Source organism: Prunus dulcis, chromosome 7 (genome assembly GCF_902201215.1).
Source record: "Prunus dulcis chromosome 7, ALMONDv2, whole genome shotgun sequence".
Taxonomy (NCBI): domain Eukaryota; kingdom Viridiplantae; phylum Streptophyta; class Magnoliopsida; order Rosales; family Rosaceae; genus Prunus; species Prunus dulcis.
Window position 1 is genome coordinate 17,751,872 of NC_047656.1, and position 26,407 is coordinate 17,778,278.

At 38.2% G+C, this 26,407-nt stretch overlaps 6 protein-coding genes across 11 annotated transcripts; 5 read left to right on the forward strand and 1 right to left on the reverse strand.

Moving 5' to 3' along the window:
• The first annotated feature begins 970 nt into the window (after positions 1-970).
• Positions 971-4,522, forward strand: LOC117633756 (alpha/beta hydrolase domain-containing protein WAV2). 3 transcript variants are annotated; one of them, XM_034367502.1, is made up of 8 exons: positions 971-1,336; positions 1,692-1,727; positions 1,884-1,962; positions 2,075-2,129; positions 2,226-2,342; positions 2,643-2,807; positions 3,296-3,539; positions 4,136-4,522. In XM_034367502.1, exons 1-8 carry the CDS (start codon positions 1,099-1,101, stop codon positions 4,159-4,161), a joined length of 960 nt encoding a protein of 319 aa, XP_034223393.1. In that variant the 5' UTR covers positions 971-1,098; the 3' UTR covers positions 4,162-4,522. The 3 variants fall into 3 exon arrangements, with proteins under 3 accessions (XP_034223393.1, XP_034223395.1, XP_034223396.1); XM_034367504.1 differs by having other exon boundaries at positions 4,142-4,522; XM_034367505.1 differs by having other exon boundaries at positions 973-1,336; positions 4,037-4,522.
• Positions 4,523-5,142: 620 nt separating this feature from the next.
• On the forward strand, positions 5,143-8,478 carry LOC117633757 (PHD finger protein ALFIN-LIKE 4-like). Of its 2 annotated transcripts, none has more exons than XM_034367507.1 (6): positions 5,143-5,241; positions 5,341-5,489; positions 5,668-5,700; positions 6,668-6,896; positions 7,479-7,617; positions 7,962-8,478. In XM_034367507.1, exons 2-6 carry the CDS (start codon positions 5,378-5,380, stop codon positions 8,220-8,222), a joined length of 774 nt encoding a protein of 257 aa, XP_034223398.1. In that variant the 5' UTR covers positions 5,143-5,241; positions 5,341-5,377; the 3' UTR covers positions 8,223-8,478. The 2 variants fall into 2 exon arrangements, with proteins under 2 accessions (XP_034223398.1, XP_034223397.1); XM_034367506.1 differs by having other exon boundaries at positions 5,147-5,241; positions 5,357-5,489.
• A 682-nt stretch (positions 8,479-9,160) lies between these two features.
• LOC117633755 (ankyrin repeat-containing protein BDA1-like) lies at positions 9,161-12,033 on the forward strand. 2 transcript variants are annotated; one of them, XM_034367501.1, is made up of 3 exons: positions 9,161-9,634; positions 10,006-10,424; positions 10,925-12,033. In XM_034367501.1, the coding sequence occupies exons 1-3, from the start codon at positions 9,484-9,486 to the stop codon at positions 11,780-11,782; spliced, it is 1,428 nt and encodes a 475-aa protein (XP_034223392.1). In that variant the 5' UTR covers positions 9,161-9,483; the 3' UTR covers positions 11,783-12,033. The 2 variants fall into 2 exon arrangements, with proteins under 2 accessions (XP_034223392.1, XP_034223391.1); XM_034367500.1 differs by lacking the exon at positions 9,161-9,634 and having other exon boundaries at positions 9,662-10,424.
• A 231-nt stretch (positions 12,034-12,264) lies between these two features.
• On the forward strand, positions 12,265-15,295 carry LOC117633754 (ankyrin repeat-containing protein BDA1-like). The gene is made up of 2 exons (XM_034367499.1): positions 12,265-13,341; positions 13,806-15,295. Exons 1-2 carry the CDS (start codon positions 12,772-12,774, stop codon positions 14,664-14,666), a joined length of 1,431 nt encoding a protein of 476 aa, XP_034223390.1. The 5' UTR covers positions 12,265-12,771; the 3' UTR covers positions 14,667-15,295.
• Positions 15,296-15,438: 143 nt separating this feature from the next.
• LOC117633752 (protein PLASTID MOVEMENT IMPAIRED 1-RELATED 1) lies at positions 15,439-19,990 on the reverse strand. 2 transcript variants are annotated; one of them, XM_034367497.1, is made up of 3 exons: positions 19,649-19,990; positions 17,161-19,445; positions 15,439-17,050 (listed from the first exon to the last, which is right to left on the reverse strand). In XM_034367497.1, the coding sequence occupies exons 2-3, from the start codon at positions 19,437-19,439 to the stop codon at positions 15,892-15,894; spliced, it is 3,438 nt and encodes a 1,145-aa protein (XP_034223388.1). In that variant the 5' UTR covers positions 19,440-19,445; positions 19,649-19,990; the 3' UTR covers positions 15,439-15,891. The 2 variants fall into 2 exon arrangements, with proteins under 2 accessions (XP_034223388.1, XP_034223389.1); XM_034367498.1 differs by having other exon boundaries at positions 17,161-19,442; positions 19,649-19,927.
• Positions 19,991-23,195: 3,205 nt separating this feature from the next.
• On the forward strand, positions 23,196-26,321 carry LOC117635981 (glycerophosphocholine acyltransferase 1). Its single transcript, XM_034370389.1, has 8 exons — positions 23,196-23,443; positions 23,567-23,686; positions 23,815-23,872; positions 23,971-24,071; positions 24,703-24,798; positions 24,886-24,979; positions 25,415-25,652; positions 25,749-26,321. Exons 1-8 carry the CDS (start codon positions 23,360-23,362, stop codon positions 26,104-26,106), a joined length of 1,149 nt encoding a protein of 382 aa, XP_034226280.1. The 5' UTR covers positions 23,196-23,359; the 3' UTR covers positions 26,107-26,321.
• Positions 26,322-26,407: the final 86 nt, after the last annotated feature.

A 26,407-nucleotide genomic window follows, 5' to 3' on the forward strand; every position in this document is an offset into this window, starting at 1 on the left:
TCGAGTTCTCCTCCTATTCATGAACATTAAAAAGAAGAAGTTATAAATAGTTATATTACCATGGATGTATGGGATGGGACAAGAACTTTGTTACTAGTTATGGTCCCCATTACAGTTCCACAGTAGTTATATATTTCCAAGGGAAAGGAACCATCAAATACATGGAAACCTAGGTCTACATCATAGAGTGTAAATTCCATGATTTTCTTTTGATTTCTGGGTTGGGTTGGATGCGAGAATAATTACTCTACTTTATGAAGAGTAATGCTATACATGTTCGCATTTTAAGAGTAGCAATTAGGATATTATTTTCGTGATATGATTTTAATTAGGAATATTTTAGGAAACTTTTGTTTATTTTATTTTATTTTCTAATTAGCTTTTCTAATTTCTTCATGTGTAGAGTTTCTCTTGTATAAAAGGCATGCGTTGGAGCATCTTGAAACAATTATCTTATTTTTAATAAAATATCATTGAGGTTTTGCACAATAAAATATCATTGAGGTTTTACAATTTCTGGCCAGTTGGTTGGTGGATTCTGTTCTGGCGTGTTTCTTGTAAGAGTATCGTTCGATTTTCGTATTCTCTTATATCTCGAGGCGTCAACATCTTTATTAGAAAGTAAGTTCATTAGAAATGTGATACACATTATAAAATAAAATATCATACTCTACCAATCTACACTATATGGTACACTCGATAAAATATTAATAAAATATCGACAATGTACGATATATAATGATACTGTAGGTTGGTAACAGTGTGAAACAATTTTTTCCCCTCTAAATGGTTTTACCTTATGATGTAAACCCATACCAGTGACTCCCCAGGTGGGACCGTGGGACTAAGTCCGAAGCAGGAAGAACAGAAAATATAACCAATTGACAGGGCCCCACCCTAACCTTATTAAAAAGTTGAATAACTGTAAAAATAAAAATAAAATCCCAATGTTCCTTTAGATAAAATTCCAGAATTTAAAATTAAATTCTCACGACATTTCCATTTCCACTTTCTGCTTTTCCAGCAAGTTGGAGACGGAAATTAGAAGAACCCAAAGCCAAGCCCAGCAAGAGCAAAGCTTCACACAAAGCAAAAACCATGGTGACGTACGTGAGCGCGCTGCTGTACGGAGTTGGAGGCCTGGTTGTGGCGGGCATGGCATTGCTTGTGGCCCTCCAGGAGAAGCTCGTCTACGTGCCCGTCTTGCCGGGTCTCACCAAGTCCTACCCGATAACCCCGGCCCGGCTCCGGCTCACCTACGAGGACGTCTGGCTCCGATCCTCCGACGGCGTTCGGCTCCACGCTTGGTTCATCAAGCTCTTACCCGACTGCCGAGGTCCGATCCGGTTCTTTACCCGATTCGTTTTTATCTGTTTTGCTTGATTTTGGGTTAACTTGAATTTTGCTGAATTGGGTGGGTTTAGGTTTCCCTGAGGCAATTAGGGTTTGGTTGGTTGTTGGAATTGCTGCAATTACTGAACACAGCCAGCTAATTGTGTTTGTTTAGCATAGTTTAGAACAAATGCATGCGTTGCACAGTAATTATTATTCGTTTCGCATTTAATTCGACTCGAATTATAAGTAGTTAGGAACTTTACTTGAAAATTAATCTGCTACTTTGGGTTTGGGATGCTTTTGAAATTTTGGCATGTTCTTTCCGCGCTTAGAAAGTTGTTTCTCTTGCTTTGCAGGTCCAACCCTTCTGTTTTTCCAAGAAAATGCTGGAAGTATCCTATTTTTTAGAACTTCATTGATATTACTATAATTTGGAACATTAGCATTACATTGTTTTTGTGATTTTTGCTTTCTGGTTTACCTGTAACTATCATGAACTTAAGGGGGGAGCCCTATATGCTTTATTGGCCTTGACTATTGACCTTCAGATATTGCGCATCGCCTTGAAATGGTCCGCATAATGATACAAAGGTTGCAATGCAACGTGTTTATGCTTTCATATCGAGGGTATGTGCCCGCTATGTTTCTATCTAGTGGCTTTGTAGCATATCAGCAGCTTAATTTGGGTAAACCTATCTATATTGATTTATTGAATGCAAATGGTCATTGATATAAACAGTTATGGAGCAAGCGAAGGATATCCTTCTCAGCATGGGATTACAAAAGATGCTCAAGTATGCTTTTCGGTTACAGATGTATTAAAATTCCACTGTACTTATTATATGTCAGCTTTGTAACTCTGTTAGTATACTTTTCTTTCTTTCTGTTAGGTTGCATTGGATCATCTTTATCAGAGGACTGACATTGACACATCTAGAATAGTAGTCTTTGGAAGGTCACTTGGTGGTGCAGTTGGAACTGTGGTTACTAAAAATAACCCTGATAAGGTATCACTCCAATAATCTTCTGTAACTTAATGTTTTCCCACTTTTTACAAGGGCGAAAAAGAAGGGCTGTTTAGGTGAATAGAGAGTTGTTTCCCCCACTTAAAAATTTAAAGCTGTCTTGTTGATTTCTTTCTGCTTCTCTGGCAACTTATTTCATATGTGGTTCCAGCGTGTTGTAATTTTTTAAAAACCAATTTTGGGTCTTACCAATACTGGAAAATTTTCCCCTGTTTAATGTCCTTGAATAGTATATTTTGAGTTGGTAAGCTGAGGTGGTTTTGCTTTGTTTATGGATTGCAGGTTGCTGCACTGATAGTAGAAAACACTTTCACATCTATTTTGGACATGGCTGGAGTTTTATTGCCTTTCTTGAAGTGGTTTATCGGAGGCAGTAGTTCAAAAGGTCCTAAAGTACTTAATTTCCTTGTACGTTCTCCTTGGAGTACAATTGATGTCATTGGCGAGGTAAGCTTACGTGGTGGTAGAATATCTTGATTCACCCAGCACATAGACACATGAAGAAGTGAAATAATATGCAAGATATGTATTGGTCACCTTTTCAATTTTCAGTATCTTCCAGTTTTCTTATATGAATGCACCAGTCCATGCTTGATCCAGTGCAGAATATCTGGATGGAAAAAAGTATTTTAATCTAACTTGCATCTATTCGTTAAAACTATAATGCGATGTATAAAGTGAGTTAGCAAGTGTAGAAATATGTATCAGTATCAGATTTCAGAAATGTTAGTACCAATAAGACATGATTTTTAAAGATGTAAAAACACCCTTTATAAATAGCAGTTGCAATGCCTCAAAATCAACAAAGTGCTATGACTATGAGTCACATCTCTTCTGCCACTACCTTAATGTTTTGGGGAAATTTTTTTGCCCATGCTTTGTCCCTTGCCCTTGCTGATTTCACCGATCCCTCATATGTGACCATCTAAATGCAGGTTAAGCAGCCAATCCTCTTTCTCTCTGGCTTGCAAGATGAGATGATTCCCCCGTCCCATATGCAAATGCTGTATGCCAAAGCAGCTGCTCATAATAGGCGATGTGTTTTTGCGGAATTTCCTACTGGCATGCACATGGATACTTGGCTCGCTGGTGGTGATCATTATTGGAGAACGATCCAGGAGTTTCTTCAACAACATGTTCAAGAGAAAAAAGATGATGAATCATCTAACAATGATATTGGTAAGATTCTGGGTAATGAAATATTCCAAAACCTTACACAGTCAGAGGCACACACAAAGAGTAAATGAAAAAAAAGAACTACTGAAGATAATGAAACTATGTAAGAATTAAGAACAGAGTGAGTACAATCATGTTCCAATCATTTTGCACATACTAAACTGTGTAGCTAGGCATTAACATGGAATGGATACTGACCTACCAGATGATTTCTGGCTGAGTTCCAAACTAATTGTTCTTTCCCTATCTCGGGGTGGGGTGTATCATATGTTTAATTCTTCTCGAACACTATACTATATGTTGTTGAACCTTAAGGATGGAAGTTTTTGGTACTGTTTTTCAAACTACGTGATGTGTATTCGTTGAAACTTTTGAGGCTTTGCCTTTTGGATGGTAATATTAGTAATCCTAGGAGTGGCTGCAAGCACCAGACTGATTACTACTCTTCCTTGCTTTTTCCTTTGCTTCTTGATTCTTAATTTTTCTTTCTCCACTCTCAGATGTGGGGGCAAAGTGATTGGATGGATTTTAGACTTCTTCAAGCATTCTGATTGGCTCCCCCTCAGGACTCAACACAATTTGTGCCTTTTTTTCTGAAGCTGCAGCAATTGAAAGCTCTCTGTGAGGAGTGTCTCTGCCAAGGCCTGCTGCACCCGTTGAGGTTTTTCCCATTGAAGATTTTTTGGTGGTTTTTACGAACTTCAGACGATGCAGACAAAAATGTGAATGCCTTGGATAGACTATATGACTTCTGACATACACGCGTTATGCCTAATATTGTTCAGACTGACCCCCATTGTATGAAATAAGAAGTCACTGAAGATGCAACTATATATATATGTTGAGTTGGTGCTCCAGGATTGTTTGTATTGTATCGCTCAACTATGGCGCTTTAGGACCAATCTTGCTTTCAAAATAGTTAGTTTGACATTCCAAGTTGCCCATTTTATGGGTCAAATAATTTTTTACCTTTTACTGCGTAGTAATTACTACAGTAAGACATACATTATTATTATTATTATTATTATTTTATGAAGAAAATACATTATTTTGAGTCTTGCTAGAGCACGGAGTTTTATGTGCTTTGTTGAAACCTAGTTTCAGATGGTTTTGGCTGCTTGATAATAAAGAAATGTTTTGGAAGAGAGAGGTCACAACAATCGAGATTTTTCTTCTTCATGACACGTTTAGGGCCGATGAGAGGTCTGGTCCCTACATACATGTGGGACCCACTAAAGCTGTCGTCAAATCCCCATCCCCGGATCATATCCGACGGCTGGAAACACAAAAGGAAAAAAAACTGTATTTTTATTTGGAATTTGGTTACTGTGTTATGAACTTATGTGGAGTAGACCACTCTGCAGTCTAGTCCACAGCGCAAATCAGCGGTCAGCGACCCATCGTTGACTTTGTTCCAGCTCTACCTCATTCTACGACTTCAGCCAATTCCTCTACGCCACATCATCATAAAAGCATTCACACTTCACACACCTTCCAAAAAAGAAAAAGAAAATAAAATCAAAATTCGCTCTTAATTATTTTAATTTTAATTTAATTTATTTTAAGTAGTTGTTTTGGTGGGTTTTGATTTCCCTCCTTTTAAAAACGTGTTTCCCCAAATACTTTCCTTCTCTCTCTTGTGCTATTGAGAACGTTGGGATCTCAGGCTTCTCCTCTTTCTGAGCCGTCGCTTCTGCATAAACAAGTAAGTAATTAAATACCATTTGGATTGGAAGTCAACCTATTTACGATTCTACCCCTCACCTCCTTCATTCTTCAGTCTCTTCTTTTCTTTTTTCTAAAGCTTAATTAGCTCTCAGGACCGGACTGTGTGTACGGACATGGAAGGAAGAGGCGGAGGAGCAGGAGCGCCGTACAGCCCACGCACTGTGGATGAGGTTTTCAGAGACTTCAAGGGCCGCCGAGCCGGCATGATCAAAGCTCTTTCCACTGGTCTCTCTCTCACTCTTTTTTTTCTTCTCTGTTTTATTTTTAAATTTGAAAAATTTTCAGTTATTTCTTTTGACTTTGTGGCTTTTATTTAGGGCTTTGTTCCAATTTCCTATTATTTCTGCACTTTTTAAATGTTTTTCATTTTGCTAACTTTGTTTCTGTTTTTTTTTGGGTGCAGATGTTGAAGATTTTTACGAGCAATGCGATCCTGGTTAGGGTTCTCTGTGTTTGTGTTTTCTCAATTTCGTGTTCAATTGCTGTTTCTCCGTTTCTGAGATTTTACTATTTATTATTTTCTATTTTTTTGGCCCTAACTGAGATAGCTCCTCCTGCAACTTGGGGTCCAAATGTTGTTCAAACACTAAAATAATATTGCTTTCTAACTACGTGTGTGCAGAATATTAGCTCTTTTTCTAGTTTTAAAGCTTGAACCTTTATTTTCCCCCTTCTTTTTTTAAATGCATAGGCACCCTGCTGGCTTGCCATTAGCTTGTTCTCTTTGATGTTTGTTTCTTTTTTGGTCTTGCGCATTTTTATGGGATGCTTATTATTTGTTGTGCTGAACTGAATGCATTGTTTTATTGCATCAACTGCGTGCAAGTACCAGCTTCTTAATTCCTGTGGATTTCCATATTCGAATGAGAGTATTAATTTCGTCATCCTTTTTCAAAATCCTACCTTCCGGGGCCATGCGACTCTTTTCTTGGATCTCTAGTTAGGGTTTGATGCATTTGATTGGTCAGCAATCTTGCGTTTACTGAATTATGTAACTGCTAAACAGATCTTTCAGTTCACTTTTTCTTGTTGTAGTCATCAGAACTGGAAGATCCTTGTGTGGGTTGGATATAATGTACTTCAGGCTATACTGCGTGATAATTTAGCTACAGTAAACGGGCTGATGAAGTATTTGCTATATCATTGACCTTTTATCAAAATTTGAGGTTGGAATTATACACTATACTACTTGTTTGTGGGTCAGTATTTGTAATACTAAAACTATAATTCCTGTGTAACTTTGCCATTGGAAGTTGCTGTTATGCTTTTGCATTGTTATTTACTTATACTGTAAATGGTTTGTAATATATTAAAAGTCTGGAATTTTGTGTACTCTGGAATCCTTATGGTAGGAACTGATGCTTATTGTGTTTAACTAATTGATCAATTGGTCAATGCTTCAGAGAAGGAAAACCTTTGTTTGTATGGATTCCCAAATGAAGAATGGGAAGTTAATCTACCTGCTGAGGAAGTTCCTCCTGAACTTCCGGAACCTGCTTTGGGCATCAACTTTGCCAGAGATGGGATGCAAGAAAAGGATTTTTTATCTCTGGTAGCTGTTCACAGCGATGCATGGCTACTTTCAGTGGCTTTCTATTTTGGTGCCAGATTCGGTTTTGATAAGGCTGACAGGTATGCACACCTCCGTTCTTGCTGCTACGTGATGCATTCATTTAGATTTGCACAACAATAAGGTTGTCTAGATGTCGCAGCAACAAGTCAGAAATTTTTTTTTTTTTTTTTGAATAGGAACATTTTTATTCAAATTTGTAAGGATCAAAACAAGGGCATTTAGAACACAGATAAAAAGAAAAAACACTGGCCGGTGAAATCGTAAAACAATAATTATGAACTAAAATGAATTTTAGATGAAGAATTTTAGGTAGTGGATATTTGCCTTTGTTGTACCTGTGATGCAGGATAATATTGATGAAATTTTTGGTTGAGTGTCATCTCAGTAGCAATGGCCAAAGGTGCAGAAAGTGATTTTTGACATGTATTAGGATGCCTAAACATGGCATGGATTCATTTCTGGGATGCGGGTAGGATTGAGCTTCAATCTAGATAGCTCGATCAATCTGTATCAGGTCAAACCTGTTGTTTAAAAATCAACATGTGCATCTGAACAGATTCTGGATCTGAGGGGATTGCCCCTCCAACGATTAGAATTTAGAATACATCACCTAAAATGGTTCAGTGCAAATTTTGATGCAGGAAACGTCTCTTCACTATGATGAATGATTTACCAACAATATTTGAGGTTGTGACGGGCAGTGCAAAGAAACAATCAAAGGAGAAGTCATCAGTTACAACAAATCAAAGCATCCATAGGCCTAAGTCAAGCTCTAAAGGGGTAAAGTGAATTTGTGTTTTGCAGTCTTATGGATTTGCTTAATCATTTAGGAAAACGAATTAATTGGTGACTTTTGTTATGTGAGTGTGCTTTTATTACTCTCTCTCAATAGATAATACGATATAAAAGCATATAAGAAAATATCCTAGTCTAATACAATATGAGTGGAACTGGAATTCGTGTGTGTCCACCTGCATGAGTGGAACTTGAATTTGTTTGTGTGTATTGCCTGGCATTTAAATGTCATTTATTATTCATGTAAGTATTATTTTGTGCTAGGCTTATCTTAATGGTATGCTTCCTTAACTACATGTTTCTGCTACCAATTCTTGATCCGAGAACAGCGAGGCTCTGATTCAAGCAAACAGTCGAAAGTGATACCAAAGGATGAAGACGAGGGAATGGACGAGGAAGATGATGATGACCACAGCGATACTCTGTGTGGTGCATGCGGGGAGAACTATGCTTCCGATGAATTCTGGATTTGTTGCGACATATGTGAGAAGTGGTTTCATGGAAAGTGTGTGAAGATCACTCCTGCCAGAGCTGAGCACATCAAGCACTACAAGTGCCCCTCATGCAGCAACAAGAGAGTGCGGCCTTGATCGTAGTACAAGGTGTAATTATGTCAAGTTGGATAGAGCTAACTATTTAGTTAAGTTTTCTGCTCATGAGCCATGGTGACGTAGCCTTTCCACTTAGTACTTTGTTCTTGGTGATTTTGCTGTTTGGATGATATTAATGTTTCCTAATGTGAACTTGCGCTTTATGATTTGACTGTTTCATGCATTTGTTCTGTCAAATGTGGAAGCCCCTAAATTATTCTGTCTAATTTCGAAATCTTATGTTTGTTATTTGTTCCATTTTGACCGGATTAATGATGAAAATGTGTGTGACAGCATAGAATGTGCGTTACAAGTTACAACCAAGGCAACAATTCCTGAAATTTGTTGGGTAAATTATACCGGAATTACTATATTACCATATTTCCAGTAAATTAACTTGACTCTTAGTTAATATTTTGGGTCATGTAAATACTTTCTTCACATCACATGTCATCGTTACAATATGTATGAGTTTTCACTTGAAAACCATTATACTCCATCAAAAGTAATTAAAAGTACGTATATATGTTAAAGAGTGTTTTCATCGTTTAAAAAGAGAGAGAATGTTTTCATCAAATGAAGAGTGTCTTATAAATTAAAGGTGACAGACAATTTCACCATTGTGGTTTATTTTATTGCAATTTAAGGAGGCATTCAAATTTCCATCTACTTTTTTGACAGTGTATATTACATGAAGGGGTATTTTGGACAAAATTTTGAATGGAAATGTATGGAAATTTTGCTTATGGGATTTTTTATATGAGATGTTGCCATATCTTCAATAATTTTGTCTTCTATTTAAGAGTTTTTGTTTTTGTTGGTCTATTTATGTTTCATTTTGAGAAAATAAAATCATTAATATATAAGTAAAATCAACATGTTCATATTGAAAAATCTTTGTAGATGATGTCGAGTGGATTGAATACAAAACCCTATGATTTATAAGAAAGGACCAATTAGCAAGCGACTATATATAATTTATTTTAGATTTTTTATTCGTGTTTATTAATGAGCAAGGGTCCCAACAAAAACGTTTGACTGAAGCAATGCATTCTCTTCTCTAATAAAATATTAATCTGGGTTTGGACTTTGGTTGGCTTGGTCAACTCCTGCTGGCCAAATTCTTCTTCTTTTTTAGTATTGGCTTTCACAGTTCCAGATCCAATATTTTATCACGGCTCCATCTCCATGGCTCTCAAGCTCTCAAGCTAAGAGACTTTTCAAGCAAACCCAGAGGAGAGGAGAAAACAGAGCGAAGAAGATGGAGAAGAAGCTTCTGGACGCGGCCATGGAAGGAAACATAGCGATGCTTAAAGAGTTAATCCAACAAGATCCACTTGTTCTTGATAGAAGTTTAGTATCCTGCGTCTCCGAGACCCCACTTCACATAGCTTCAATGTTGGGTCATCTGGGTTTCGTCAAGGAGCTACTCTAATAAAATATTAATCTGGGTTTGGACTTTGGTTGGCTTGGTCAACTTCTGCTGGCCAAATTCTTCTTCTTTTTTAGTATTGGCTTTCACAGTTCCAGATCCAATATTTTATCACGGCTCCATCTCCGTGGCTCTCAAGCTCTCAAGCTAAGAGACTTTTCAAGCAAACCCAGAGGAGAGGAGAAAACAGAGCGAAGAAGATGGAGAAGAAGCTTCTGGACGCGGCCATGGAAGGAAACATAGCGATGCTTAAAGAGTTAATCCAACAAGATCCACTTGTTCTTGATAGAAGTTTAGTATCCTGCGTCTCCGAGACCCCACTTCACATAGCTTCAATGTTGGGTCATCTGGGTTTCGTCAAGGAGCTACTGAGTCATAAGCCCGAGTTGGCCTCCGAGCTGGACTCGAGGGGCTCGACGCCTCTCCACTTGGCGGCGGCCAAAGGGCACTCGGAGATCGTAAAGGAGCTGGTTTTGGTGGATCCCGCGGCATGCATGGTGAGGAACGAAGATGGGAAGACGGCCCTCCACGTGGCAGCCGTCAAGGGGCGTGTTAAGGTGCTGGGTGAGTTGGCCCGAGTCAGGACTGACTCCACTCTGGCGTTGACGGACCGAGGCGAGACTGTGCTGCACTTGTGCGTTGGGCATAATCGGTTGGAGGGGTTGAAGGCTTTGGCTGAGGCTTTTGGAAAAGATGATGAGTTTCTGAATTGGAAGGACGTCGATGGGAACACCATTTTGCATATTTCTGTGGCCAAGAAGCAAATTGAGGTATGCAGCTTCTAAGTTTCTTTCTATCAATTAGCTGAGTTCAATGAATTTTAGTTAGTTTAGAGTTTCACATAGATGGATATAAAGTTTCTTCTATCAATAAGCTCATCAATGGTTTTTTAGTTATTGTAGCTTTATGTTTTGAAGTTTAAGACTTTGGCTATTTATGAAATTTTTGGGATTTGAGGATAAGGGAAAATAGCATGTTAAATTCAGTGGCAAAAGAAAATATGTTTGGGTATGGAGATGAAATGGGAGTGGGTTGTTTTCTGGTTTGTTAATTGCCATTTCTGATTTTCCTTTACAAACACTGCGGTCCCAAATAGAACCCATATCAGAAACATTAAACATGTACCACTTTGAAACTGCTGATTCTAATAACTTCTAGAAGTTGGTTCATTATGTAAATGGGTTAATACTACTAAAATCTCTTAAAAGGGATTGAGTTTGTATGCTTTAGTTGCATATTTCATTCAAAATGGTGTTTTGAATTTGTGCAGATCATTAAGTTCTTGCTTACCAGTACCGGAGTGAATGTGAATGCGTTGAACGCCAACAGCTTTACGGCTTTGGACATTATGATGCAGAGTCCTAGAGGTTTGAGGGATATGGAGATTGAGGATTCTCTTCGAAGTGTAGGGGCTAAAAGTGCAAAGGATGTACGTCCCATTGTGCATGACTGGGTTCGAGTTCCAACAGAAGAACGGCAGATAGCAAGACGTCTAGGCTCAGTACTATCCCCTAAAGAGGGTGATTCTATGAAACCGGCTGCCCAACAGAAGCCTAGCGATTGGCTCGGGAGGAGGAGAAGTTCGTTGATGGTGGTGGCATCTCTCCTTGCAACCGTTGCCTTCCAAGCTGGTTTAACCCCGCCAGGAGGTGTTTGGCAGGATGACCTGGAAGTAGATGAGAATGGCAACCCTGTGGCAAAACCTCACTCCGTAGGAACATCTGTCATGGCATATAACCAGCCAAAAGAGTATGGTCTGTTCATGATTTTTAACACAATTGCTTTCCTCGCGTCCCTAAGCATAATTCTTCTGCTTGTTAGTGGGCTACCAATAAAGCGTCGAAGGTGGATGTGGATACAAATGGTCATAATGTGGGTTGCCATCACTACACAAGTAGTAACTTACTTCATCTCTCTCCGTCACATGTCACCTGATGACATAAATGTGCAGGGCATGCTGCGTGAGGTAACGTCGATATCAGTTCTGACATGGTTGACTTTGATGGTGGTTGTTTTCGTAGGGAATTGTATTCGTATGAATTTATGGGTTCTCAGAAAGTATGGTTATATTAAGCCAAAAGAGGAATCAGCCCCCATTGATGATGAACTTGAAGAGGGGGAGAAGTGACGATTAAGGTGAAAAGAACTCTCACTTTTATATGGCCTGACAACACAGAACTTGTCATTGCAGTCATGTAGTAGATGTGAGTGTCAAGCTAGAAAGTTTTGGTCCACAACCTTGTCAAGTATGAGATTGGACATTTGAAGGTCTGTTTTTTAGCAGCACATTTGAATGTCGATATCACCATTCTTGTATATCTATTCCTCTGTTAATGATTATGTGAAGGTATTCTTTAATGAAACGATAGTCGTTGGATAGTCGTCGGCTTGGTTAGTGTATGGTGGGTTTGCAACTTTTTCCTCGGAAGCATATATCTTTTGATGGTGGAGGGTCTTTCATTGGTGAAGACTAACAAGAAGAAAATGATTTTTTGGACATGTTGGGGGTTTTGGCTATTCTTTTCTTATGGACTGTTTGGTTGGAAAAGGAATAAGAGGTTACTTTAAGCTCAAGAAGAGGAGCAGGTGGAGCTAGTTTGTTTGGCATATAAAAAAAACATATGTTTCTTTCTTTTGTTGTTGCAAGATTAAGCTAAATATGAAAGCATCAAAATTGGGAAGCATGACACGGGGTTATAGTTCTATAAATTATGCGGTTTTGTACACAAGTACTTCATCAGATAAAATAAAGAGGAAAAAAGAATCCAAGTCAAATAATTACATTCGTCATTTCATTTACTTCTCTGTTCTCATTGTGCGCCATTGATTTTGGAAAGGAAGGTGTCAATCCAAGTAAATACCAAATATGGAAGCTTCCAAGGGTCCCCAACAAAAACGTTTTACTGAATCTATTCTCTTCTCTAATAAAATATTAATCAAGTTTTGGACTTTGGTTAGCTTGGTCAACTTCTGTTGGCCAAATTCTTCTTCTTTTTCACTATTGGCTTTCACAGTACCAGATCCAACGTTTTATCACGGCTCCATCTCCATGGCTCTCAAACTCTGAAGCTAAGCGACTTTTCAAGCAAACCCAGAGGAGAAAACAGAGGGAAGAAGATGGAGAAAAAGCTTTTAGATGCGGCCATGGAGGGAAACATAACGATGCTTAAAGATTTAATCCAAGAAGACCCACTTGTCCTTGATAGAGCTTTAGCTTCCTGCGTCTCAGAGACCCCACTTCACATAGCTTCAATGTTAGGCCATCTGGGTTTCGTCAAGGAGCTGCTGAGTCACAGGCCCGAGTTGGCCTCCGAGTTGGACTCGAGAGGCTCGACGCCTCTCCACCTGGCGGCAGCCAAAGGGCACGCGGAGATTGTAAAGGAGCTAGCTTTGGTGGATCCTGCTGCATGCATGGTGAGGAACGAAGATGGGTGGACGGCGCTCCACGTGGCAGCCGTCAAGGGGCGTGTTAAGGTGCTGAGTGAGTTGGCCCGAGTCAGGATTGAGTCGACTCGGGCGTTGACGGACCGAGGCGAGATGGTGCTGCACTTGTGCGTTGGGCACAATCGGTTGGAGGGGTTGAAGGCTTTGGCTGACGCTTTTGGAAAAGATGATGAGTTTCTGAATTGGAAGGACTTCGATGGGAACACCATTTTGCATATTGCCGTGGCCAAGAAGCAAGTTGAGGTATGCTGATTTTAATTTTCTATCATAAGCTGAGCTCAATGATTTTTAGTTAGTCTAGAGTTTCACAGAGATGGATATAAAGTTTCTACCAATAAGCTCATGAATGGTTTTTAGTTAATGTAGCTGTATGTTTTGAAGTTTAAGACTTTGGCTATTTATGAAATTTGGGTATCGAGATGAAATGGGATTGGGTTGTTTTCTTTTTTATTAATTGCCATTTCTGATTTTGCTTTACAAACTTCAAGGCCTCAACTAGAACCCATATCAGAAACATTAAACATGTAGCACTTAGAAACTACTGATTCTAATAACTTCTAGAAGTTGGCTCATGATGTAAATGGGTTAATACTGCCTTTTTTCTGCTGAACATTTGATAAATACTACTAAACATCTCTTAAAAGGGATTGAGTTTGTATGCTTAGTTGCATTTTTTCATTACAAAAGGGTGTTTTGAATTTGTTCAGATCATCAAGTTCTTGCTTACCAGTACTGGAGTGAATGTGAATGCGTTGAATGCCAACAGCTCCACGGCTTTGGACATTCTGATGCAGAGTCTTAGAGATTTGAGGGATATGGAGATTGAGGATTCTCTTAGAAGTGTAGGGGCTAAAAGTGCAAAGGATGTACAACCCATCATGCATGACTGGGTTCGTGTTCCAACAAAAAAACACCAGATATCAAGACGTCTAGGCTCAGCAGCACTATCTTCGAAAGAGGGTGATCCTATGAAACCAGCTGCACAGAAGAAGCCTAGCGATTGGCTTGGCAGGAAGAGAAGTTCATTGATGGTGGTGGCATCTCTCCTTGCAACTGTTGCCTTCCAATCTGCTCTAACCCCGCCAGGAGGTGTTTGGCAGGATGACCTGAAAGTAGATGACAAAGGCAACCCTGTGGATAAACCTCACTCCGTAGGAACAGCTGTCATGGCATATAACCAGCCAAAAGGGTATGGTCTGTTCATGATTTTTAACACAATCGCTTTCCTCACGTCACTAAGCATAATTCTTCTGCTTGTTAGCGGGCTACCGATAAAGCGTCGAAGGTGGGTTTGGATACAAATGGTCATAATGTGGGTTGCCATCAGTACACTAGTAATAACTTACTTCATCTCTCTCCGTCATATGTCACCTGATGACTCAAATGTGAAAAAAATGTTGCGCGAGGTAACGGAGAAATCAGTTTTGACATGGTTGTGTTTGATGGTGGTTGTTTTTGTCGGCAATTGTGTTCGTATGAATTTATGGGTTCTCAGAAAGTACGGTTATATTAAGCCAAAAGAGGAATCAGCCACCATTGATGATGAACTTGAAGAGGAGGAGAACTGAGGATTAAAGTGAATGGGACTCTCACTATTTTATGACTTGGCGACACAGAACTTATAATTGCAATTTTCTGGATGTGAGTGTCAAGCTAGAAAGTTTTCGTCCACAGCCTTGTCAAGTATGAGATTGGACATTTGAAGGTAAGTTTTTTAGCAGCACATTTGGATGAAGATATTGTAGTCAAGCACCTTCTTATCTGATTGTTTGGGTTTGAGGGTTAAACTCACCATTCTTTTACATCTCTATTCCTCTGTTAAAGTCATCGGTCCTCGTCTCTGAGATGGCAATGCTTTTATGTGTATGTGCTTTTATCTTCTGTACTTGTAAATTTTGAGAGAAATATACTTCGTTCTGATTAATGAAACTATAGTCATTGGCTCGGTTGATGTGTGGTGGGTTTGCAACTTTGTCCTCGGAAGCATATATCTTTTGATGGTTGGGGTTTTGGCTATCTTATGGACTGTTTGATTGGAAAGGAAACTTGTGTTTAGGATGGAGGATGTCAACAGGATTTAGATGTGCAACCCCTTTTCTTCTTCTTCCTTGTAATATTTTTCTGTTTAATTGTTGAAGCACATACTTAAACACCTGTTTAGGGAATATCTGCTTAAAAGCTCACATTATACAGCCAACTTTTCCTCCTTTTTACTTCTTTCAAGTAACAATACAATAGCATGCTGGTGGGTGAATTTTTTATTTACTCTAAATTCTTATTTTCGGCGGGTTTATACAAATTCAAGTTAATACCTAATGAATGACACAGAAAAATCAAAGATAATGAAGAAAAATTATTCATTTCCTCTTTTTAAAAACCCGATCACTGCACACTGAAAACAGCATTGAAAAGCTTCCAAAATTTCTACAAGGTCCAGAACAGCTATTGCACACGCAAATACCACCTCTGGCGGCTGTGAATGAAACACAATCCCTTCACATTACAATGCTTGCAAGCAGACTTACATAACATGAGGATTTACAACACACAAATTATGAGGAAGCAACACCTTTTCTATTTTATCTCATGCTGCCTATCGGTTGACTATGTTTTAAGTGACTACAAGATATAACCCCACAAACACAACCATCAACTTTGTATGGTTCCAGGGAACACCCTGTTTGTATGGATTTCATTGACAACCCAGCTGATTGATGATGAGGCTGAAAGCATTGCCCAATTCGGAATTCACCGTGAGCTCCACCATTTCACAGAAAAATGTAAAAAATCCACTCAGCACAATCTAATCGTCTCATTCGGAAAAATAACATTGGGGTTTCTTATATGTGGATTTAGTGCTGCCAATTCCTTCCATTTTTCTCCAGTTCCATGAACGCGAGATGAAATGCTCCACAAGGTATCACCCGACTGAACCTTTGTTGTTGCTGGAGCAGAAGATTTAGGAACAGCTTTTGACTTCAGAAATGGATGCTTATTGTTTTTCCCCATTCCATTAGCAAGCAACCAACGGGAACCAGACTGTTTCTGACTCGCAGTACCCCATGGCTTCTTTTTGTCTGGTTCAGTTTTCAGACCTGCAACATGGACTTCAGTGATTCTAAATTGAGGAACAGCTTCCACTTCAGAAGATTTCTCATCTTTCCTCTCCTCCTTTATTTTTTCTTTCCCAACTGACTCCGAGTCATCATCCTCTTCATTACTGCACCTTAGTTCTGAAACCGTGCTGTATATTTTTGGCTTTGGTGGGAGGAACACTCTCTCTACTTGAACAAGAGAAAGCATTGGTGCCCCAACAGGCTCATAGTTTCGTAGTGGATCTCGAAGTTGCACCATCAATGCTACTGTGAAATTGTTCCCCAATAAACCACACTTTCTGCTAGCTCCTTTTCCACGCCTTCTCTCTCCCTTCGACCCTCCACGAATCATGTCCAAAGAGTTCGCATGATGAGCCGCAAGGATTTTAGAAGTCCGCTCACTAATATGATCTTCATCATCAATTTCGCCGGAATCAAGTTTCAACCATTCATCAAGAGTTAATGAGAGGCCCATTAGTCCGTCAACATCATTACCACTGTCTTTTATGTCTAGCAATTGCAATCCAGCAGCTCCCTCCAGACCAAGAGATTCACCAACGTTAACACCCTTGCCCTGGAGAGCTGCAATTTCCGCAACAGACTGTGCATTGATATTTGAAGGTGCATCCGCATCTGACATCCCGGATTGTATTCTCAACCCCTCAATTGAAAGTGCTTCAATTTTATCCATGGCTAAAGGAGCAAGATCTTCTAGAGAAACATATTCTAAGCCCATCTCATTGCCTGCTGCACTTGAATTAAACTTATTAGACTTAGGCCCAGATAAAATTCCTTTAGCTCTTGTTACCCCATCTGATGTATCATGCCCAACTGGTTCATGTTGCATCAAGCATTCCCTGCAAACAATAAGGAATGGCATACAAAAAGAATTAATATTCACCAAAGATGTAAAGGAAATATTGAACTTCTGACTTCACAATTCAGGGCTAAAACAGGACGTACAAACCTCTGACTCCGAGGTCCTTCCAAGGCAGGCACAGCTTCCCATGCTACTTGTTCCATTGTCTTTCCAGTGATATCTTCCAAGGGCATTAACTTGTTTGCCTGCATTGAAAGCTTCTCAATTCCTACTGATGCCAAATGCTGCAATATCTCAATTACCCCAGAACCCATTTCTGCCGGTACCACAACTGGATTGGAAACCTGCATGATCAAGTTCCCACCACTTTTGGCATTGCTGAAAAGTGAGGGATTCATGGACCGCAAAAACCCTCCATTCTTTGTCTGAAGAAAAGGACCTAACCCTTCTCCAAGAGGAGGCAAATCAAGTGGTTCTTCAGCAGGCAAATCTATTGGACTTCCAAAACTAGCAGAACTTTTTGGTGGCGAATGTTGAAAGGCCATCTCATTCAAGCCCCACTCAAGCATTAATGATTCCGTCTCCAAGTCCTCTAACATTTTGGCCTTTTCTTTACTCCTTACTTCCTGAGTTGCTATCTGATGTTCTTCCTCGGCAGCTTGAATCACAGACGAAAGTTCAAAACTATCAGATAAGTTCTCCCAACCAGACTCAGTTGAACCTGCGTAGCCACATTCTGCTTGGTCACCATTGCCTATGTCCTCAAAATTAAATAAAGAAAAACCTCCAGCAAGGGCTTCCTGCTCAAATTGTCTTAGCAGACGCTCTCTAGGAGACTCGGGATCACTCTCAGAACTCAAGGAAAATGGACTATGCTCCATCCCTAGCATGCTCAAGAACTCATTTGCAACAGATTCTGTAACCTCATCCAAGCTATGCGACCTCCCCATCATTTTCGTTCGATTACCTTCCACGCAACTTCTTTTGTCTTCAGGTGATTCTAGTGCTGCTCTCTCCAGATCTGACACAATATCTAAAGCTGACTCTAGTTCTTTCATGAGTGATTCTTTAGTGCATAAGTCATCTTCTCTGGAAGTGAACTCACATACCACAAGGTCATCTGTATAACTACATTTTTCCTCAACCTGGGATTCAAGCTTAGTTTCACCTTCAACTGCTACCTGTACACTGCTGGTGGTTTCAGAAAAATGGGTTTCGGCTGGAGAAGCATCAGCAGCCTGTGTAATAACTTCTGATTCTTTCAGTTCATTTGCTGGTAATTCTATGCCCTGTTCAACTACAGAAAAATCATTTTCACACCCATTTTCTACTTTTTGACCAGAATCAGGTGAAGGGAAGGGATTTGTTTTCACTGCTTCAAGATGCTCTGTGCACACATCAAGTTCAGGCTTATAATCAACTGGAGTATCTGACTTCTCTTCTTCGTCAAATTTCTGATAAAGTGTATTCACCGAACTGGAAAGTTCCGACCTTGATATAGGCAAAACCTCATGAAGATCCTTTATGTCCTCTACGGATTGAGATGAGGCCCGTGACCGCTGTTTAGGAAGAGTTCCAGCACGCCTTATACTGCTCCTGCTATCAACCTGGCCATATTTCATGCCTGCTGTTGTTGCCATACTCGAGTTATTCTGCCTCGAAGTCAACACCTCAGGAACATTCTGGCTATTTTCTGTTGCACTGGGATTATCCCCCAGCACTGTATACCCAAAACTAACATTCAATGAACCACCTTTAGCCTTTCCTGATAATCTAAAACTCGTTGTCCAGTTCCCTGAGCTTTTCTCCTCCTCTAACTCCTCCAATGTCAGAGGAAGCAACCTGGTGAGATCAATTCTATGCTTCCCCAGATCAAGTTCTGGTGCACCAAACACAGAAGCATATAGCAAAAAATGCTTTGCCTCATACTTTGCTGAATGGTGGGGTCCACTCCTACTACCATATACTGAGCACGTGTGGGTCAACTTCTCTTCAAATTTGGCCGTGCCTTGAACAACCTTTACTGGATTAGTAACGAAAATTCCATCCCGCCTCTTCCAATGTACACAAAGACTAATTTCATTCAAAGCGGAGGGCAACCCTTCAATGGAATGGACTTGAAGAGAGAAGCAGCAGTTAAACCTACGGTTTCGGATATGGGAAAAAGCCTTCAAGGGCTTCCAATTCCAAAAGGACCTCTTCTCTTTAGCTAACAAGTTTTCACCAACAGATTTAGGCTTTGATTTTGGATCAGGTACGCGGGACTTTCCTATAGATCCTGAAGGGTTACTTCCCGCAGGAATTGAACTCCTAGAGGGGTTTTTATCTACGTATAAGGCTTTGCTTATAGTCTCAATCTCATTCAACAATTTCCCATTACCTGAATCCCCACCCCTCTTCCTTCCACCGTCCAAGTTTGACAGCATCTTCTACTGTTTTCCACACAAATTACAAAATTCAAAGTGAAAAACAAACAATCAGATTAAGCAAAACCCAATTCTTCAAAGTCACCCAAAAGGACAATTGTTGACAATTCAAATTCATTGGCTAAAGCTCTTTTCTCACATAAAATGCAAAATCTATAAAATTGAATTGAATTTTTTTTAAAATTAATCAGAAGTGAAACGCGAATTACCGAATGGTGCTGGCTGGGCGAAAAAAGCTTGCTGGTGAATCAGAACCAAAACCCTAATTACAAGATCCAAAGCATAGACTTTCGCAGCTGGAAATTCAAAGTTGAAATTTTGGAAGTAAACGGATTTTAAATTAAAGAGGGAGGAGGGAACGAAATCCAAAATCTTACAGAAAGAGAGAGTTTCGGAGTTTTCTGAGCAGCGTTTATGTCGCCAAAACTCGCTGTCAGTCTCTCTCTCTCTCTCTCTCTCTCTCTCTGGTTTCCTGTGTTTGAATTGCCGCTGCCTCTTTCAAGCCAAAAATATGACAAATTTGAAAACAAGAAAAGAACAAAAACAAAAACAAAAAGAGTATGTAATTTACCAGAGAGCCCGTCATTCATTATATTTAGTTGTTTGGCCTACATTTTATGTTTCCTTGTAATCTAGTCCTTTTAATTTTTTCTTTGTTTCTTTGTGGTTCGATTGAAAAAATAATTGGTGTATACATTCTAATTAGCTGATTAAGAACGAGTTAAAATTTGAGCATAGATAGTAGTTTTTAGAAATATTAAAATATTAAAAAAAATTGACCCCATCATTGATATGTCATATAATTGTGAATTAGAATGAGTAAAAATTATTATTTTTTGTAATAAGTGTCGTTAATAGTTAGAATAAGTTCCCATTAGTCAGTGAGGGTAACTCAGTTAGTTGAGTTCTTTCACCTTTACCTATGTGGATAAAGATTCGAACCCCCTATCAATCAAATAAATTTTTATGTAAATCCCTTCCACCAATCGCTTGCTCTAGAAAAAAAAAAAATTCCCATTGATATATACATATAGAAGGTTATGAATTTTTAACCCACCGGACCTAGTTTTTGTTAATTGTGATTAAATTTCCCCAACTACCTAATAAAGTTTTCTTTAAGATGAATGGGGTACCCAAAAGAACTTGTGGGCACTAGTGTAATTAGCCAAAAATAAATAATTTGTCTTTGTGTGTGAGAAAAGGGGTTGCATTTGCATGAAGAAGGGGAAACTAGGCTTTCAGTAGCTTTTTTCTTCCTTAAGATATACTTTGCTTCCATAACCATTCACATGGTTTGGCTAACTACCTCCAGAAAATGAAGAAGCCAATTGTATATGTAGCATGTCTAAAATGCCTACATTTTATGTTCATTCAAAACATAATATGGATATGTTGTTTAACTTATCATCTTAATCTCCTTGAAAATTTCGTGATTAAGAGAGAGTTTTAGTCATCAACCTCTAATGAATAGTCATCTTTCATCCTCCAAGTTAAAAAACAATATACATATTATGCCTTGATTACACATAAAATATAAACACTTTACTAGTCTAGTATAGTCCAATTTAATCAAACAAACGAGGCCTGCATATCTTGTATGCAAGTTCTAAATAACATAGCGTGAGTCTTATAATAATGTCAAATTTGCCTATACTTGAAATCCTTTTCAATCCTTTAGGATATTCCCAGCAAAATCCATAGAGAATTACATTACAAGAGCCATATATATATATATATATATATATATATATATAGCATCTCTATTTTGAAAACAACTTTATTCCCACTAAGTTCTGGAACTTAGGGCATTAGATGCTGAAATTATTTTATTTTCGTAATATTTTAGTTCTCTCTCTCTCTCTCTCTCTCTCTCCAATCAAATTGAAAGAGCAAGCTTACAAGCAGTAGCTGACATGCATACATTATTATTGTGTATTATTAGAGAATTCAAATTGAAAATCCTGAGATGAGAAGAACACACCAAGCTCAACAAGACGAGACAACAATGACCCACTCCCTCCAACCCACAAATTTGAAAAATGACGCGCCAACATCAACATGTACGAGAGCATCTGTTTATCTCATTCATTCATTATTATGCAATTGCATGCGTGAACGTGAGAAGAGAACTGTGTGGCAAATAATAATACTTCAAGCCCTCCCCCTCCCCCTCAAATCAAATCCATGTAAAGATGCTTGACTATTTAAAGCTCACGATCTTTGACCATTCTAAAGACATCTTCATGGTGTTTTTTAGTGTTCTGGAAAATGAAAAGAAAAACATGTATTTGACATGTATCACCATTTATAACCGTGTGACAAAATAATATAATTTTGTCATAAAATGAAAACATATAATGTATCAACGATTGACAGTCACTCACGTGTATATATTCAAATATCAACAATTAATACACACTCATATATACATGCATGTACGACTGACCTTATCATCACTCGACGCATTGAATAGCTTAGCTCATGTGTAGCATCTAATTCTTGTGTGTGTGATGCACAGAATTAAAAACCATTTAATAATTAATTAGCTCATGTTTGTAGACATTTTCAGTGGATAATATAGATTACCCTTTTATTTTTTATTTTTTTGGGTTTTCCGGATGGAGGCCCATGCCTCAATTGCACCAAAGTGCTCCTTAAAGAGCGGGCTCGGCCCAATAGCCCAGACCGGGATAATAAATTATTAATCCCCTCCGTTTCAAAGTATTTTTCTTATAGGTCAAGTTTCCATCAGATTATGCCACGTTTGACTTTGGGTACTTACGTTCGTTGTGCTAGGCCACGTGGCAGAACCGACCATGCATAATTCATCAATGGCGACTGACAGAGAAACAAATGAGAAAAAACAATTGACCGAATATCCTGATTTTTATTTTTATTTTAATAATTAAAGACTATCTCATTTAAACCAATTCATCATCATGATGATAATAGTATTATTATTTTAACTAAAACGTGATTAGGTAAATACCATCCAACTTCATCAATGAGAAACAATCAGGAATGCACCTTAAACATGACTAACCTAGGCTACAACCCAAGTGGCTGCTTTTTTAGTAGCCCAAAAAAAAAAATATATATATATATATATATATATATATATATATATATAGCCCAATCAATTGAATAACTTATACTCTTCCAAGGAATCCTTTACATTGCACTTGGAGAAAAAAAACGGAGAAGAGGAAAGCTGCACATCTCTACACATACGGAAAAAAAGGAGAGAAAAAAAGAATGCACAGTCCGTGCAAAAAAAGAAAGAAAAGTAGAAGAAATTGTTTATGACTGTTTCTTAGAGTTGTCGACTTTGTCACCAAACTCATACAAATAATTAATTGATAATTAATTATTTTAATTTTATGAAATTAAAATAATTATGCCCCCCTTATATAGTGTTATTTTAGGAGTAAGGCTTATTATGCCCCCCTTGATTAAATGTATTATTATTTTTTGTTATCAATGAAATTACATTGTATTGTCAAGTTTTCTATATACTTAATATGTTTATATATATATATATATATAATAAATTTAGCCTAGTCAAGTTTGAAATTCTAAATCCGTCCCTAGAAACAATTTTATTTTCCTCTTAAAAAGTTGGTTTTACATCCAAAAAAAAAGTTACAATCGAATTATTTTTTCCTAATTATTTTTCTTAATTCTCTTAAACGCATCTCATATATGAAAAGAATTGAAAAAAAAAAAAAAGTAAAAAAGGTACAGAAGTTTCACATAAAAAAAGGTGCGAACCTGTTTTATATTTGGAAGCAGAGAGAGCCTTCCTTTTAAAGCTTTTAACAGATTTTATGTGGAAACACAAGCACCACCTTCCTTCTCTCCCTCTTTCGCGCTTTTTCCTCTCAATCTATCTCTGTAACTTTGTTTCCGATTAACAAAAGATGTCCAATAACGAAGAGCCCGTGGAGGAAACAAATGGGGATTCATTTCACATAGTGAAGCAGGGTTTGAAAGATCGATCTAAGGTATGGCCAAATTCGTTTGCTTTTTTGCTTTTGGTAACACAAATTTGTCATCTTGATTCGTTTTGAATTGTGGGTTGTGTTTATTTTTGGTTTTTCTTGATATGGGAATGCTTGTTTTTTCAGAAAGTGGCTCAAACCAAAGAGATTTTGTCGAAACAAGCGGTTCAGACCAGAGAGATCCTTTCAAAACAGGCTGTTAAGATCGCCAAACAAGCTGAAGAACACGAAAAGTTCATCAACAAGGTAGGCACTTCAGTTTTTATGTAAAATCAATTTGATGTGTTTGATTCTTTGTGATATTGTGTGAAGTGAATGCATTGGGTTTGTTAATGTTTGTGTTGAAACTTATAAGTTATCTTTTTCATGCTTAGGTGACGCATCTTGTGGGGGTCCTCGGGTTTGGTGGCTTTTGCTTCCTCTTAGGAGCAAGTAAAGTTTCCTAATTGATAAGATGGATATTAATAATTGCTCCGTCGAGGAAAAGAACTTCCATTGTGTTTTTATTTCTAAAATTTTCTTTTTAACAGGACCCCAAGATATTCGATATGTATATTGTTTGTTCTATGTAATCTTTGTTCCTCTTCGTTGGATATACTATCGGTTCAAGAAATGGCACTACTATCTTTTGGTAAGTTTTCATTTCTTATAGAGTTCTTTAAAATCTGTTAGTAATTGTTACTACACTTGGATAACTAGGAAATTGATCGTGGACATTTGAAGATATTTATAATCATATGGGATGTCTTTGCCATCCGCAATACATCTTTGATAGGTGCTGCAGGGATAATGAAAAAACTGATTTGGCTCAAGTTAGTTGGAGCAGAATAGAGTAATGGAAGTTTGGTTGCTTCCTATTTGTTATTTTCTCTTTATTGTTCTGTGTGTGTCTTACCTTCACAAAGAAAAATCAGTACCACATAGAAAGTTAGAGATAAGAGAGGAAATAACTGTTGGTTTGAAATTAATAATAGTGACCAAGTACATGAGTTTAGCCAATTTCCATTATCTAATACATCAAATAGATGATGGATGAATGTTGATCTGCTACTTCTAGTATGCCCAATTGAAAATTTGGTGGAACTTTTTCAAAAAGTTGGTCTCTTCATCCTCACTGTCAGTTTTAGTTACACCTCTTTCAGTCAGCATTTTCTAGAAAACCCTCGCACTATTATGATCCTTCACTTATATATTTTTTACTCTCTATGGAATGATTTAATGATAAAAAATTAAAAAGTGATATGATTGTTTTTATGTCCTAGGACTTTTGCTACTATGCCAATACGATCTTTTTGGTTGACCTCCTTCTTTATCCAAGGAATGAAAAGTTTTTCATGGTTTGCTTCTCATTTGCTGAGGTAAGCAACACATCCTCAGTTAATTTGCTTTGTGATGAAGTGATTATTAACTTGTACAATTGTTGACTGTTTCAAATGCATAAGCAGGGACCATTAGCATGGGCATTGATTGTTTGGCGTTGTAGCTTGGTGTTTAGTTCTCTTGACAAAATAGTTAGTGTCCTCATACATCTTTTACCTGGTGAGTCAGTCCTCTTCCTTACATTTTGTTTTGAAGTACCATTGAAACAATTTTGAATTATAATTTTTTTTTGGGACAGTAAATACAATGGCTTCAAATTGGATATTAGGTAAAATTCCTGGAGCAAAATGTCTGCACATATATGAAATCAGAAATAGCCTCCCTTGTGGTTTCTTGTGATTTTGTACGAGATATCATTCCTCGACCATTGTCTCATATAGATTTTAAAACTTTAATGTAGATCCAACCAGATAAGTGGATCACGCTTTAGTTATGGTGGACCCTAAGAAAATGTAGATGGCGATAGTCTTAAGCAGGTTTTGGTATTAAATATGTCTGAGCTTCTCCCAAAACAGAGGCGAGTTTATGTTGCATAGTCTGTTGTGTTGTCGTATATATCACAAACATGCCTATGACAGAATAGGTTTATTTCAGGGTTAGTTTTCTTCACCATTCGATGGTGGGATCCAGCCACTTTTGCAGCCATGCATCCAGAAGGAACTTCTCGCAGAGCTTCGTGGCCTTATGTAGAAGACAAATCCTACCTTTGGGTGTGGTTGTTTTGGGTGCCCTTGTTTGCTTACACCTTATGGCAGGCTTTGTATTTTCTCATTGTCAATGTTTTACGCCGACAAAGGCTCTTAAGAGATCCTGAAGTCATGACTTCTTATAGGTTCTTTATATCTCTCTCTCCTCCTTTTCCCTTAATTTTTTTATTTTTTTGGTTCTATTCTTTCTTTTCCCCCTTTTCTGATTTGATTTTGAACAGGGAACTGTCAAAGAAGGCACAGAAAGCAAACAATGTATGGTGGCGCCTAAGCGGTTTGCTTGGGGATCAAAATCGCTTGCTTATGTTTATTCTGCTTCAAGCCGTCTTTACTGTGGCAACCATGGCGCTCACAGTCCCTATCTTCTTGTCATATGAATTGCATGTAGTTTTCCAAATACTCAAGGTTTCTGCATCTGTATGGAATGGAGGGAGTTTCTTGCTAGAGGTAATGCCTCGGCAAGTGATTCTCAAGGAGAAGAAGAAATTAGAAGTTCAACCAGTGCAAACTGAGCGGGACCAATCAACGGACGATGATGGAGGGACCAATAATTCTGCTGAGGCATCCAGTCCTAACTAACAGCTGTTGAATATTATCCATTTTTAGTCATGACAAATTACTCATCTTTTGTTGTTTTCCTAGAACTAGCGTACTTGGTAGAAGTTTATATTTGTTCTGCAGTTCCGTGAGCAATGATTTGTTTATGTACAAATTCACAAAAAAGGAATTCAAATGAGAGTATTGCAAATGAACACAAAACAGGTGGTCTGTTAAAAATTGGAATTTCCTTCTCAGCTCGCTCTCTCTTTCTTTTGCGCATTTTGTGACCACTGAACATCAACAGAACTCTTCTCTCTCTTTGCTCTTTTTGGTTCTACTG

Coding starts and splice junctions, on each gene's coding strand:
- LOC117635981 (XM_034370389.1), top strand. CDS start 23,360: ATGTCCAATAACGAAGAGCCCGTGGAGGAAACAAATGGGGATTCATTT. Junction 24,072..24,702: donor AATGGCACTACTATCTTTTG/GTAAGTTTTCAT, acceptor TTTATGTCCTAG/GACTTTTGCTACTATGCCAA. Junction 25,653..25,748: donor GAAGTCATGACTTCTTATAG/GTTCTTTATATC, acceptor GATTTTGAACAG/GGAACTGTCAAAGAAGGCAC.
- LOC117633757 (XM_034367507.1), top strand. CDS start 5,378: ATGGAAGGAAGAGGCGGAGGAGCAGGAGCGCCGTACAGCCCACGCACT. Junction 5,701..6,667: donor TTACGAGCAATGCGATCCTG/GTTAGGGTTCTC, acceptor TCAATGCTTCAG/AGAAGGAAAACCTTTGTTTG. Junction 7,618..7,961: donor CTAAGTCAAGCTCTAAAGGG/GTAAAGTGAATT, acceptor ATCCGAGAACAG/CGAGGCTCTGATTCAAGCAA.
- LOC117633754 (XM_034367499.1), top strand. CDS start 12,772: ATGGAGAAAAAGCTTTTAGATGCGGCCATGGAGGGAAACATAACGATG. Junction 13,342..13,805: donor TGGCCAAGAAGCAAGTTGAG/GTATGCTGATTT, acceptor GAATTTGTTCAG/ATCATCAAGTTCTTGCTTAC.
- LOC117633752 (XM_034367497.1), bottom strand. CDS start 19,439: ATGCTGTCAAACTTGGACGGTGGAAGGAAGAGGGGTGGGGATTCAGGT. Junction 17,051..17,160: donor GAAGGACCTCGGAGTCAGAG/GTTTGTACGTCC, acceptor TATTGTTTGCAG/GGAATGCTTGATGCAACATG.
- LOC117633755 (XM_034367501.1), top strand. CDS start 9,484: ATGGAGAAGAAGCTTCTGGACGCGGCCATGGAAGGAAACATAGCGATG. Junction 9,635..10,005: donor TTCAATGTTGGGTCATCTGG/GTTTCGTCAAGG, acceptor TGGGTCATCTGG/GTTTCGTCAAGGAGCTACTG. Junction 10,425..10,924: donor TGGCCAAGAAGCAAATTGAG/GTATGCAGCTTC, acceptor GAATTTGTGCAG/ATCATTAAGTTCTTGCTTAC.
- LOC117633756 (XM_034367502.1), top strand. CDS start 1,099: ATGGTGACGTACGTGAGCGCGCTGCTGTACGGAGTTGGAGGCCTGGTT. Junction 1,728..1,883: donor TTTCCAAGAAAATGCTGGAA/GTATCCTATTTT, acceptor ATTGACCTTCAG/ATATTGCGCATCGCCTTGAA. Junction 2,130..2,225: donor GGATTACAAAAGATGCTCAA/GTATGCTTTTCG, acceptor TCTTTCTGTTAG/GTTGCATTGGATCATCTTTA.